This window comes from Neoarius graeffei, chromosome 12, assembly GCF_027579695.1.
Source record: "Neoarius graeffei isolate fNeoGra1 chromosome 12, fNeoGra1.pri, whole genome shotgun sequence".
Taxonomy (NCBI): domain Eukaryota; kingdom Metazoa; phylum Chordata; class Actinopteri; order Siluriformes; family Ariidae; genus Neoarius; species Neoarius graeffei.
Genome location: NC_083580.1, coordinates 49,668,647 through 49,683,797, shown reverse-complemented (window position 1 = coordinate 49,683,797; position 15,151 = coordinate 49,668,647). Strand labels below are relative to the sequence as shown.

The window sequence follows — 15,151 nt, the reverse complement described above, 5'->3', positions numbered from 1 at the left end:
GCTAAGGCACGCAGGACTGACACCGTTCTGCGCAAGCGCAACACAATCGCACTAGAAAGCATGTTTAAGCTGCCAGTGTAGCTGCAGTCTTTTTAGTTGCGAATTACGAGTATTTCCTCGTATTAATAATTCGTCATGTCAAAACAAGCAAAACTTTCCTCCTTCTTTCGATGTGAAGAGACATAAGTAATTTATTATATATCTATATTTTTTCCCATCAAAGTTGCATTTTGTGGTTTCGAAGCTAAGTTTTAGTGCCGTTTCTAGAACACAACATCAAGAAAACGTGGAAGAAACAGCAATAATGGAAGAGCCGGTTTCTAAGCTGCCTAAAACTAGCAATGGTACGGTAATTTTATTTTTTGTTACACAATGTACTCAGGCTGCCAGTCAGTGTGTCTCACACACACACACACACACACACACACACACACACACACACACACCCTACGCCCCTGATTTACATGAGAAATTTGGTATTCATTGGTGTGTTTAAATTTACAGACAATACGAACTAATGTAAACAGTTGGCTTCAACTCGCATAAATATGAATTGGAAATTTTTAGTTCACTTTAGCTTATGCAAACGCACAACTCTACTAAAAGATTGATAAACGAGGCTCAATGTCCCCAACATTGAAACCTGAAAGCTTTAGAAACTCTAACAGGCCTTTACTTTTTAAGAGCACTGTTTTGGGATTTTGCTGAGTTTACCTTCAACTGTCTGATTTTTTTCAAAGTAATGAACTGTGTAGCAGGAAAATCACCTCGTTTTCTAAACGCACTCCTGAAAATTACTCATTAACTCGGGGAATTAAATTTGATATTTTTGATATGTTAATCATTAATGTACATGAAAGAAAAAGGCTTAAAATTTATAACTTGTTTTAGTGAAAATAAGTACTAAAATGCACTAGAATGCAGGGGTTTGCGTGTTCATCTCATCTCATCTCATTATCTCTAGCCGTTTTATCCTGTTCTACAGGGTCGCAGGCAAGCTGGAGCCTATCCCAGCTGACTACGGGCGAAAGGCGGGGTACACCCTGGACAAGTCGCCAGGTCATCACAGGGCTGACACATAGACACAGACAACCATTCACACTCACATTCACACCTACGGTCAGTTTAGAGTCACCAGTTAACCTAACCTGCATGTCTTTGGACTGTGGGGGAAACCGGAGCACCCGGAGGAAACCCACGTGGACAACATGCAAACTCCGCACAGAAAGGCCCTCGCCGGCCCCGGGGCTCGAACCCAGGACCTTCTTGCTGTGAGGCGACAGCGCTAACCACTACACCACCGTGCCGCCGGGTTTGCGTGTTATGCTATTAAAATATTTTCGGGGGACGTTGCCCCCCCCATATCTTAGTTTGACTTTCAGGGTTTTTTTCTTTGCTCCACTTTCATCTCTAGTCTCTATTACCTTAGCACATCTAGCCACTGGGATTTTTGCCCATTCCTCAAGGCAAAACTGCTCCAACTCCTTCAACTTAGATGGGTTGCGTTGGTGTACAGCAATCGTCAAGTTATGGCACAGATTCTCAATTGGATTGAGGTCTGGACTTTGATTAGGCCATTCCAGACATTTAAATGTTTTCCCTTTAAACCACTCCAGTGTAGCTTTACCAGTACATTTAGTGTCCTTGTCCTGCTGGACCATGAACCTTCGTCCCAGTCTCAAACCTCTGGCCAACTCAAACAGGTTTCCCTCCAGAACTGCCCTGTATTTAGTGCCATCCATCTTTCCTTCAGTCCTGACCAGCTTTCCTGTCCCTGCAGATGAAAAACATCCCCACAGCATGATGCTGCCACCACCATGCTTCACTGTCGGAATGGTGTCCTCAGTGTGTTGGGTTTGCGCCACACAGCATTTCCCATGATGGCCAAAAAGTTCAATTTTTGTCTCATTTGACCAGAGAATCTTCTTCCATGTGTTTGGGGAGTCTGCCACATGCTGCTGGGCAAACTCCAAACATGTTTTCTTCAGCAATGGCTTTTTTCTGGTCACTCTTCCATCAAGCCCCACTCTGTAGGGTGCACAGCTTAAAGTGGCCCTATGGACAGATACTCCTATCTCCACTGTGGATCTTTGCAGCTCCTTCAGTGTTATCTTTAGTGTCTTTGTTGCATCTCTGATTAATGCCCTCCTTGCTCAGTCTGTGAGTTTTGGTGGGCGGCCTTCTCTTGTCAGGTTTGTAGTGGTGCCATATTCTTTCCGTTTTGCTATAATGGATTTAATGGTGCTCCCTGGGATATTCAAAGTTTGGGATATTTTTTATAACCCAACCCTGATCTATACTTCTCCACAACTTTGTCTCTGACCTGTTTGGAGTGCTCCTTGGTTTTCATGTTGCTTCCTTAGTAGTGTTGCAGAGTCCGGGTCCTTCCAGAACAGGTTGATTAATACAGACATCATGTGACACTTTGATTGCACACAGGTGGCTCTTAATCAACTAATTATGTGACTTATGAAGTGAATTGGTTGGACCAGCTCTTATTTAGGGGTTTCATATGAAAGGGGGTGAATACCTATGCACACTCCAGATTTCTGTTTTTTCAACTTAATTATTGTTTGTGTCACAATTTAAAAAAAATGAAATTTGCACCTTTAAAGTGGTAGGCATTTTGTGTAAATCAAATGGTGCTAACCCTCCAAAAATCCATTTTAATTCCAGCTTGTAATGCGACAAAACAGGATAAACACCAAGGGGGATGAATACTTTTGCAAGACACTGTATTGAACAACACTAATTTGTCTTATTTTGTTGTTAGGCCAAACAACTGGTGTGTGCACCAGTGGAGAACTGTTACAGCAATCTGCTGCATGATGGGAATTGCGGTCTACTGAGTCTCATCCTGTCCCTCATCGGCCTTAATGTGAGTGACAGCTGTCAATCTCAGGATGAGTCAGTCAGCGAAGTCCAGGTTGTTAATGATGACTTTGTTTTTGGATTCAGATATCAGGCACTGTGGAGCAGGTCCTGGAGTTTGTGTCCATGACGTTACTCAGCGTCCAGGAGACTCGGCTTTGTCAGCAGAAAAGTCTTCAAAAGCTTGTAGTGGAGATGATAGAGATACTGAAACAGAAGCGTCTCATTGACACCTTTCCACGCGAGCAATCTGTGCTGCAGGTCACCAAACTTGGAAGAGCAACATATAAAGGTGAGACATTAAACATCATGAATATTGTATGATATAGACCAGTGTTTCTCAACCATTAGTGGGCCGCGAAGCGCCATCTTGTGGGCCGCAAAATATTTTCAAGTTTGAAGGCAAATAACTAAATAGTTCAGCATGTCGTAGTGTCCCAAATCCGGTAGCTGATTTGCCCATACTTTTCAAGTGGAATAAATACATTTGTGGGTAAATTAAGAAGAACAAGCCTTTATTTTGTCACATTTAACCCGCGTGCGTGCATGCACACATACACAGAGCACAGCGGGCTGAATAAATAAATACGTTTGTGGGTAAATTCTATGACTCTGTGATGCCTGCTGGAAGAGAAGAGAAGAGCAGGGAGGATTGAGAATCAAGCAGCTGTGGTTTGTTTACACCAGATACTAAAACCTGTAGCGTCCTAGCAACCTTCTCAAAGACGTGAACAAAAGCCCAGAAACTCCTCCTTACCCGGACAAAAACGATACAGGATTTATCTTGCATCTATCCTGATCCCCAGATCTTTAACCCAGACACATATAAAAGCTGTACTCCTCTATGCTCTTCCAGGTTTTCATCTGTGTGTCTATGTAGAACGATGTCTGCAGCAGCAGGTAGTTTGAGATGTCGGGGAACTCAACGGATGGATAATTTTCCAGCTCATAATGAATGAATGAATAACTTTATTTAAACACGATAAGTTGATCAGCAGAGCTGCTGGGGTTGTGTACAGATACAAATAATTACAAATACAAAAGACTAAAAATAAACACAATCTTAAAAAAAAACCCTTAAACCTGTTGATTACCTGTTAATTATCTTCACATTAAGTCAATTAATATTATGTATAACTATTGTCTTTGTATTTAGTTACGGCAACAATAGGATCAAAATTTATTCTACTAATGTCAAATTTAGCGAGTAAATTTTTCTTTCATAGGAAAAATCCTTCTCTGTTAGCGTGTAAGGATCTAATCCCAGTGAGTGGTTTCTATATCCACTTCTTTTGAGTGGACTTCTTGTTTTTAATGACCTGCCTGTTTGCTGAACACAAACATGGCAGTAAATTCTTGTGTTAATGGACCAGACTCCACTTTTGGATCATTAATCCCTTTTGAGTGAGAATGCCCTGCATTCATGGTTTTATGTCGGCTTCTGGCACATCCGTACAGTTTTAAATACGATACCTACAATTAAAACCAGTTTGTTTTTATTGCATTTATTTAATTCCTTGGCTCCCATCTGTAACAGGGAGTGATGTTACATTCTGTTAATACACTTTACAGTAGAATATTAGATTCTAATAGAATAGATGAGCCAGTATAATTGGGGATCTTTTTTAATGGGCCCCGACTCGTTACAAATATGAATAGGTGGGCCTCAAAGCAGAAAAGGTTGAGAACCCCTAACATAGACTAAGCTTTTGTAGCTTTAGCTTTGTTAAAATTTGAAAATTGATACATTTTAATGCAGCATTTTTTGTTTACCGACCAAATAGTGATGCCACAAATAATCTATTTGTGAATGTTAACAAAAGTAAAGAATATTCTTGAAGTGACCCTTAATATAAAGTGTTACTAAATTTTATATGGTTATAATTGGACATCAATGCCAGTAGTTTTAGTTATACTGAGCTTTTCTAATATAATAGTTGATCTTTTAAAACTCTGAGAAATGATACGACCCCAATTCCAGAAAAGTTGGGACACTGTATAATGCAAATAAAAACAGAATGCAATGATTTGCAAATCCTTTTTTTAACGGAGTACATTAAAAGACGAGATATTCAATGTTCAGACTGAGGAACTTTTATAATTTTTTGTAAATATACATTCATTCTGAATTTGATATTGCAACAAGTCCTAGATTTTTAATATAAATATGGGGCCTAACAAATACATACGGTATATGAGCCAGGTTGTATGCACATCAGATTTCATTGATTCTGTCTCACTTCCACTCTGTCCTTTGTCCTCTGCTCAGGTTCGGTAGATCTGAGATACTCTGGTGTCCTCTACGACGACTTGTCTAAAGGTCTGGAGGGTCTGCTGCTGAACAGTTTCCTGCATTTGGTGTATCTGGTCACTCCATATGACCTTGTGTCCCAGATCAAGCCAGACTGGATGATCTATTTCAGCCAGGTCAGACCCTCACACACCAGACATCATAATTCCATGTTATCAAGCATTTCAGTTCATACCAATTTCAGTTCAAGCATAGAAATATGCTGAAAACAATAAAGCCACACTATAGTGGTGTTTGAAAGTTTGTGAACACTTTAGAATTTTCTATATTTCTGCATAAATATGACCTAAAACATCAGATTTTCACACAAGTCCTAAAAGTAGATAAAGAGAACCCAGTTAAACAAATGAGACAAAAATATTATACTTGGCCGTTTATTTACTAAGGAAAATGATCCAATATTACACATCTGTGAGTGGCAAAAGTATGTGAACCTCTAGGATTAGCAGTTAATTTGAAGGTGAAATTCGAGTCAGGTGTTTTCAACCAATGGGATGACAGTCAGGTGTGAGTGGGCACCCTGTTTTATTTAAAGAACAGGGATCTATCAAAGTCTGATCTTCACAACACGTTTGTGGAAGTGTATTGTGGCACGAACAAAGGAGATTTCTGAGGACCTCAGAAAAAATGTTGTTGATGCTCATCAGGCTGGAAAAGGTTACAAAACCATCTCTAAAGAGTTTGGACTCGACCAATCCACAGTTAGACAGATTGTGTACAAATGGAGGAAATTCAAGACCATTGTTACCCTCCCCAGGAGTGGTCGACCAACAAAAATCACTCCAAGAGCAAGGTGTGTAATAGTCGGCGAGGTCACAAAGGACCCCAGGGTAACTTCTAAGCAACTGAAGGCCTCTCTCACCTTGGCTAATGTTAATGTTCATGAGTCCACCATCAGGAGAACACTGAACAACAATGGTGCGCATGGCAGGGTTGCAAGGAGAAAGCCACTGCTCTCCAAAAAGAACATTGCTGCTTGTCTGCAGTTTGCAAAAGATCACGTGAACAAGCCAGAAGGCTATTGGAAAAATGTTTTGTGGATGGATGAGACCAAAATATAACTTTTTGGTTTAAATGAGAAGCGTTATGTTTGGAGAAAGGAAAACACTGCATTCCAGCATAAGAACCTTATCCCATCTGTGAAACATGGTGGTGGTAGTATCATGGTTTGGGCCTGTTTTGCTGCATCTGGGCCAGGACGGCTTGCCATCATTGATGGAACAATGAATTCTGAATTATACCAGTGAATTCTAAAGGAAAATGTCAGGACATCTGTCCATGAACTGAATCTTAAGAGAAGGTGGGTAATGCAGCAAGACCACGACCCTAAGCACACAAGTTGTTCTACCAAAGAATGGTTAAAGAAGAATAAAGTTAATGTTTTGGAATGGCCAAGTCAAAGTCCTGACCTTAATCCAATCAAAATGTTGTGGAAGGACCTGAAGCGAGCAGGTCATGTGAGGAAACCCACCAACATCCCAGAGTTGAAGCTGTTCTGTACGGAGGAATGGGCTAAAATTCCTCCAAGCCGGCATGCAGGACTGGTCAACAGTTACCGGACACTTTTAGTTGCAGTTCTTGCTGCACAAGGGGGTCACACCAGATACTGAAAGCAAAGGTTCACATACTTTTGCCACTCACAGAGATGTAATATTGGATTATTTTCCTCAATAAATAATTCTCATCTCATCTCATTATCCCTAGCCGCTTTATCCTTCTACAGGGTCGCAGGCAAGCTGGAGCCTATCCCAGCTGACTACGGGCGAAAGGCGGGGTACACCCTGGACAAGTCGCCAGGTCATCACAGGGCTGACACATAGACACAGACAACCATTCACACTCACATTCACACCTACGGTCAATTTAGAGTCACCAGTTAACCTAACCTGCATGTCTTTGGACTGTGGGGGAAACCGGAGCACCCGGAGGAAACCCACGCGGACACGGGGAGAACATGCAAACTCTGCACAGAAAGGCCCTCGCCGGCCACGGGGCTCGAACCCGGACCTTCTTGCTGTGAGGCGACAGCGCTAACCACTACACCACTGTGCCGCCCAATAAATAAATGACCAAGTATAATATTTTTGTCTCATTTTTTTAACTGGGTTCTCTTTATCTACTTTTAGGACTTGTGTGAAAATCTGATGATGTTTTAGGTCATATTTATGCAGAAATATAGAAAATTCTAAAGAGTTCACAAACTTTCAAGCACCACTGTACATTGTGCACTTTGTTGTGCAGCCCATAGTTAGAGTAATCTAAAGAAACTCTAAGGCTCCAGAGCAAACAGTACTTAGCAGTGTGAGTTACAGTCTGAGGGATATTTATACAGTGAAGTAAGTAGGTTAGGAAGAGAATTTGTTCAGTTTGGCTGAGAGGGGGGGTGTGGTTGTCGGCAGGGGGTTCTGCGAATTGGAGTCCCCAAAGGCAAACTAGGTAACTCTCTAACTAGGCTGATTCTGTTACTTTAAACAGAGATATTATGAGGGATTTTGCTTTAAACAATTAATCTGTCTCTAAATGGGGGGAAAACCCCCAGCAATGTAAATTCACCTAATCATAACTGATAATTGAATGAGTTGGCAAAACGGATTAAATTGAAGTGAGCTGTTCCTTTTTTCCCGCCAGTATGAGTGAAAAAGAACAACAACTTTTATTTATCACACGCACACTTAAGCACAGTGAAATTCCTCCTCTGCATTTAACCCGTCTGAAGCAGTGAACACACACATGCGCACACGCAAATACCCAGAGCAGTGGGCAGCCATGCTACAGCGCCTTGGGGGTTAGGTGCCTTGCTCAAGGGCATTTCAGCCCAAGGCTGCCCCATGTTAACCTAACCGTGTGTCGTTGAACTGTGGGGGAAACCGGAGCGAGAACACGCAAACTCCACACAGAAAGGCCCCCATCGGCTGTTGGGCTTGAACCCAGGACCTTCTTGCTGTGAGGCGACAGTGCTAACCATTACACCACCGTGCCGCCCATTCAGTGAATTCACTGTATGACGCATCCTGCTATGGTCTGAAAAAATATTTTTCATATTATTTCTACAGCATCTAAAATACGACTGTTTAGATCAGTGTTTGTCCTGTTAGTGTTGTGGCAGTTCAGTACTGTGTGCTACATTCCTGTAGCATATGAATGACTTGTTTTGGGGACTCCTTTGAGTGATTTAACCCTCTTAGAGCCTGGGGATGGGCATTTCAGGTAGAAGTACTATTCAGTTTTTCTAGATGTTTTTCAAATAATAGTGGAATCTCTGAAATGCTGTAGTATATACAAAATTCCATATTTGCGTATTTAGGATTGCATTGTACTAATTTTTTTTTTATTCCCCACTGGCCAAAAGTCCCAAAGGGGGATTATCAAAAAAAGTCCTTCCCACGCCATGTGGTGCACAGGGTGGCACCGATCTCCATTTCCGTAGCCCTCGGCCTCTCGCCTCGGGTTACAGTGGGGAGTTAGTCCTCTGGTAACCGCGAGAGTTTGACTTCCCACTTGCATCTGTATTGCAGCGTGCCTTGCCAGACGGCAGTAGGTGCCATTTTTATGATGGTCTTTGGTATGACCTGACCGTGAGTAGAACTTGTGATCTCCGGATCGAGAGGCGGACACGCTAACCACTAGGCCAACTCGCGGTCAAAGGGGGATTACGTTGTGGCGATTTCTGTCCGTTCGTCCCGGGAAGGGTGCTCACCTTCTGAAATCAACTCCTGTCACAATTTTTGGAGGAATTTCACGAAACTTGGCCGGATTCTTTGTTATATGTCGGTAAAACGCTTGTAATTTCGTTCAATTCGGTCACATTTTACCAGAGTTACAGCCCTTGATTAACAAAATTATACTTTGACAATTTCATGAGTGTTTTTTTCCTTCTGAAATCAACTCCTCTTGCAATTTTTGGAGGAATTTCACGAAACTTGACTACAGGCATTGTTATATGTCGGTAATACGCATATTGCAATTTCGTTCAATTCAGTCGCGTTTTCCCAGAGTTATGGCATAGTTGCTAGCGGGGGATATTGTGCTCTCAGAGCACTCTTGTTTTTAAATCTGGTCATTCAATTTATTAGGAGATCATTTGTTTACTGACTGTAGATAATGCTAATTTGTATATGGCATACCTTCTCATAACCACTAGAGTAGCATTATCTACCATAAATACACCAATAAAATGGTCCCATTTTAGTTAAGCTGATGCAGACATAATGATTATACAGTATCACTTTTCTGTTAAAGGGTCGTGTAGTCCAGAGAAACACTTTATTTGCAAGTCGATCAGGGGTCCTTCTTGAAAATGTCCTTTTTAATTTTTACTTCTTTAATTAGTTAACAAAGTTGTCTGCCGCTGAACAGAAGATGGCAGCCACTATTGGAGTGCCTGAGAGTTTCCTCGTTCGGAAAGCAGCTGGGCAGAGTGTGAGGAAGGTGGGTGTGTGTTCCTATTTCAGGCCGTTTGTGGCGTGGTTCTGTGAAGGATTACATTAGTTCAGCTAGCTTAGAAATTCATAAGATGAGAAAATGTAAGTAAGGGACTTGTATTTGAATCATCATAGTCTCATGGCAAGACAATTTATCTTAGTAACACTTTTCTCTCTCTCTCTGTGTGTGTTAGAGTATGAACCCTGTAGTGGTGAACAGGCTGTACCTTGCACTGGTGCTTTATTCTTTGCTGAATGAGACAAACGTGTGGAAAATCTCTGACAGATTCCAGCTGACGCGAGGCCTCATTCAGACCCTCGTCGGTTCGGCCTCAGCCTTCTGCTCCTGCGTGTTGCATTTCACTGAGGTCAGATCAGGGACTGAGTCCCATGATGGTGGGAGGCTTGATCTGTAATTTCAGGACTATACATTAAATAATAAAGTTATGATTAGTGTGCTTGCAAAAGCACACTATTGTTCTTCTTAAGTTTTATTTTTATTAGGGCCCGAGCACCGTACGGTGCGAAGACCCTATTGTTTTTCGAATGATTATTATTATTATTATTATTCTGTCGTGTTTGGCCTTATTTGAAGCATTTCCCATGCATGAAAACTCATGAAATTTGATACACACATCAGTCATTGTAACCGCTACTCAGCCACAGACGTTTGGTCCCGAGCATGACCCAGGGACTTCATAGCGCCCCTTTTTCTATTTCCCGTTGAAATGAATGGATAGAACTTTGGAGTGATGATGACACATGGTCATTTTTAACGTACTCCTCCTAGACCACCCCTGGTCTAGGAGGAGTACGTTAAAAATGACCATGTGTCATCATCACTCCAAATGGCCTTATGACATCATCACTCCAAAGTTCTATCCATTCATTTCAACGGGAAATAAAGGGCCTTGTGGCTGCAGGTTTTCATTCCAGCCATGCAGCAGCACACCTGACTTGGCTCATTCAATCAACTGAACTGTCTTCACACAGTCAAATACTTGCAGCCACACCCACCCTTGATTAAAGGGTGGGTGTGTCAGTTGATTGAATAAGCCAAATCAGGGTGCTGCTGCATGGCTGGAATGAAAACCTGCAGCCACACGGCCCTTTATGGATCAGGTTTGACACCCCTGTCCTAGACGGTTCATCAGATTCATGTCAAACTTGGCAAACATGATGCCAAGATATTGCTGAAGTTGAATTGCGAAGGGATTTTTGATATGTTGTAATATGTTGAAATATTATAACATATAATATGCCAAGATATTGCTGAATGTTGAATCTGATATCTTGTAATATGATTCTGATTCATTTCATCTCTTTACAAACATAACACGCCTGGGCATGTCCTAAACAAAATGTGGTGTCACATGAGTTTCAGGCTTGTGACCTGTAACCCACTGTGGTGAAAACAAAACACTACACCTCATTAAACAGCATTACAATCACATGTATCACATATTGTAACTTTACAAAATATTAGATATCGTGAGTCTGATGATATAACATATACAATTCTGTGCACACTCATACACACACACTCACAGTCATAAGAATATTTATACATACACACACTCTCTCACAAGTACGCACTCACATGCACATGCAACATCTATGAGCACACTCTCTCTCTTTCTCACACACACACACACACACACACACACACACACACACACACACACACACACCCCTTCTCTCTCTCTCTCTGTCTCCCTCTGACAAACACACACACACACACACACACACACACACACACACACACACACACACACACACACACACACAATAATAGTGACCTGCCATTATTGTGCATTTTGTTGCAGACATATGAAAACTCTGCATGTACACACACACACACTGTTACAAGTCACATGCCTGGGCATGTCCTAAATAAAATGTGGTGTCACATGAGTTTCAGGCTTGTGACTTGTAACCCACTGTGATGAAAACAAAACACTACACCTCATTAAACTGCATTACAATATTGTAACTTTACAAAATATTGGATATCGTGAGTCTGATGATGTATACAATTCTGTGCACACTCATACACACACTCAGTCATAAGAATATTTATGCATAAGCACATACTGGAATGTCCTGGGTTGCGAACCCACACGTGCGAGAACCACGTGTGAGGACCCGTCAAGGCCGCTGGTTATTCCTCTTCTTATTCTTATTTTTCTGTCGCGTTTGACCTTATTTGAGGCATTTCCCATGCACAAAAACTCATGAAATTTGATACCCACATCAGTCATTGTAACCGCTACTCAGCCACAGACGTTTGGCCCCGAGCATGGCCCAGGGACTTCATAGCGCCCCTTTTTCCATTTCTCATTGAAATGAATGGGTAGAACTTTGGAGTGATGATGTCATAAGGCCATTTGGAGTGATGATGACACATGGTGTGACTTCAGGCTTGTGACTTGTAACCCACTGTGGTGAAAACAAAACACTACACCTCATTAAACTGCATTACAATCACATATCACATATTGTAACTTTACAAAATATTGGTGTAGAACTTTGAGCGGGTGGGTGGAGCACAGAAGGACGGCAGGCCAGAACGGAGTTTCCCAAAACTCTTTATTTTAGCACTTTTCAGTGACTTAACATTCTCCCAGCCACACACACACACACACACACACACACACACACACACACACACATATATATATAAGTCGTCTGGTTGGGGAGAGAGCTCTCTTCCTCTGCTCTCTCTCTCCTTTTATAGGGCGCGGTCACTGGGAAGACACACAAACACAGGTTAACTGACATCAGGTGCAGTGATTCTGCCACTTACCTTCCCTGACTCCGCCCTCCATTCACAGACCGACGCTTGACCATGCCCCCGCTGCCACAATTGGATATCGTGAGTGTTATGATATATACAATTCTGTGCACACTCATACACACACAGTCATATGCATATTTATGCATACACACACTCTCACAAGTACGCAGTCACATGCACACGCAACATCTATGAGCACACTCTCTCTCTTTCACACGCACACCTTCTCTCTCTCCCTCTCTCTCCCTCTGACAAACAGACACACACACAATAATAGTGACCTGCCATCATTGTGCATTTTGTTGCAGACATATGAAAACTCTGCATGTATACACACACACACACACACACACACACGCTGCAGACACAGGAAAGCTAAGATGACTTAAGATTACAGTGTGAGATAGAGATAAGGAGGAGACACATGTATAGTTTTGTACATATATATAAATGTACATTTTCACACCACAGAAACACACACACACACACACAGTCTTTGTCTGTCTATCTCTCATCCGTCAAGCAGTCATGGCATTTACAACATGCACATCACCTTTGAACATTTGATGAATATATGACGTGACTGTTTTGTTGGGTGGTGGAATGTCCTGGGTTGTGGAACCACACGTGCGAGAACCTGTCAAGACCACTAGCAGCTTTAATTATTATTATTATTATTTATTATTATTACAACAACCACCCCTGGCAAAAAATATGGAACCACTACTCTTGGAGGATGTTCATTCAACTGTTTGACTTTGTCGCAAGAAAACAAATCGCAGATATGACACAAAATTTTTATTTTACAGCTGAACATTCTGGCTTTGTAAAATATACCTCCAAAAAAAAATTATGAAATTGTTGTCATTAATGGCACATTTTTTTAAGATCAAGTAGAGGAAAAAATTCTAAAATCAATCAATGATGATGAAAAAATTATGGAATCACGCTATAACTTGCATTTCGAAAACAAATACCCGCGCAAGCCTAAATATGCAAATTAGTCTGCAGTTAAGAGAGCGCTTGTAGACCTTACCGAACTGTTGCACCTGGCTGATTGACAGGAAACATGGCCCCGACAAGAGAGCTGTCGGTTGAAACAATGGAAAGGATTATAAAACTCCCTTAAAGAAGGTAATTCAACACGGAGTGTGGCAAAAGATGTCGATTGTTCCCAGTCAGCAGTGTCTAAAATTCGGAGCAAGTACAAACAAAATGGGAAGTTTGTAAAAGGGAAACATACAGGTAGACCAAGGAAGACATTAAAGCGTCAGGACAGGAAACTCAAGGCAATATGCCTTGAAAATAGAAAATGCACAATGAAATAAATGAAAAACAAAGGGGCAGAAACAGGAGTTAATGTTTGTGACCGAACTGTAAGAAATCGGCTGAAGGTAATGGGATTTACATACAGAAAAGCCAAACGTAAACCATCATTAACACCTAAACAGAAGAAAACAAGGTTACAGTGGGCTACAAGAAGCAGTCATGGACTGTGGATGATTGGATGAAAGTGATATTCAGTGATGAATCATGAATCTGCATTGGCCAAGGAGATGATGCTGGAACTTTTGTTTGGTGCCGTTCCAATGAAACATATATAAAGATGACTGCCTGAAGAAAACAAGCTCGTTTCCACAGTCATTGATGATCTGGGGTTGCATGTCCGGTAAAGGACCTGGGGAGATGGCAGTCATTACCTCTACAGTAAATCTACAGGTGTACATGGAAATTTTGGACACTTTTCTCATTCCATCAATCGAAAGTACTTTTGGTGATGAAGTCATTTTTCAGGATGATAATGCATCTTGCCACAGAGCAAAGAGCATTAAAACTTTTCTTCAGGAAAGGCAGATCAACTCAATGACATGGCCAGCAAATAGTCCGGCTCTCAATCCAATTGAAAATTTATGGTGGAAATTAAAAAAAAAAAAAAAATGGTCCATGACAAGGCTCCATCCTGCAAAGCTGATCTGTCAACTGCTATATGAGAAAGTTGGAACCTGACTGATAAATAATATTTTTTCATTAGTGAAGTCCATGCCTCAAAGAATTCAAGCTGTCATAAAAACCAGAAGAGGTGCAACAAAGTACTAATTATGATTTTTTTTTTGGTTCAAGATTCCATAATTTTTTCCCTCATCGTTGAGTGATTCCAGAATTTTTTTCCTCTGCTTGATCTTAAAAAAAAAAATTGCCATTAATTACAACAATTTCATTTAATTTTTTTAAGGTATATTTTACAAAGCCAGAATGTTCAGCTGTTAAATAAAATAATTTTGTGTCATATCTGTATGACAAAAAGTAAAAACAGCTGAGTGAACATCCTCCAAGAGTAGCGATTCCATATTTTTGCCAGGGGTTGTATTATTATTATTATTATATTATTATTATTATTATCAACTCATCCGGCTGACAGGCGATGAGTTTATGCCATCATGTGTTTTCTGTCTGTCATCCATCCGGCCTTGTCCACATTTCATGAAAAATCGCTTCTTCTCTCTCAATTCTTCACCGATTTTTATTCTTTTTGACAGGAAGTTAGGTCTGCCTGGGGTGCATATAGTTTCTCCCCAAATTTGCATAATTGCAATTAATAATGAAGATATGGAATACCTGTAATTAAGCCCTAATGAGCAGTTTCCACACATATCGCTTCTTCTCCCTCAATTCTTCACCAATTTTGATTCTTTCTGGCATGAAGGTAGGGGTACCTAGGGTGTTACCTAAGTTCTACTCAGATTTGCTTAA

The 15,151-nt window shown here is 41.1% G+C and overlaps 1 protein-coding gene across 5 annotated transcripts in view; it reads left to right on the top strand.

Moving 5' to 3' along the window:
* helq (helicase, POLQ like) overlaps nt 1–15,151 on the top strand; it is a 70,115-nt gene that overhangs the window by 36,720 nt on the left and 18,244 nt on the right. For 4 of the 5 annotated variants that reach the window (XM_060935963.1, XM_060935962.1, XM_060935965.1 and 1 more), the window contains exons 11-15: nt 2,774–2,878; nt 2,959–3,163; nt 5,141–5,298; nt 9,512–9,610; nt 9,798–9,971. In XM_060935963.1, coding sequence (XP_060791946.1) covers nt 2,774–2,878; nt 2,959–3,163; nt 5,141–5,298; nt 9,512–9,610; nt 9,798–9,971 — 741 coding nt within the window. Of the gene's footprint in view, nt 1–2,773; nt 2,879–2,958; nt 3,164–5,140; nt 5,299–9,511; nt 9,611–9,797; nt 9,972–12,340; nt 12,479–15,151 lie in introns of all 5 variants that reach the window. The other variant, XR_009655751.1, reaches the window with a different exon arrangement.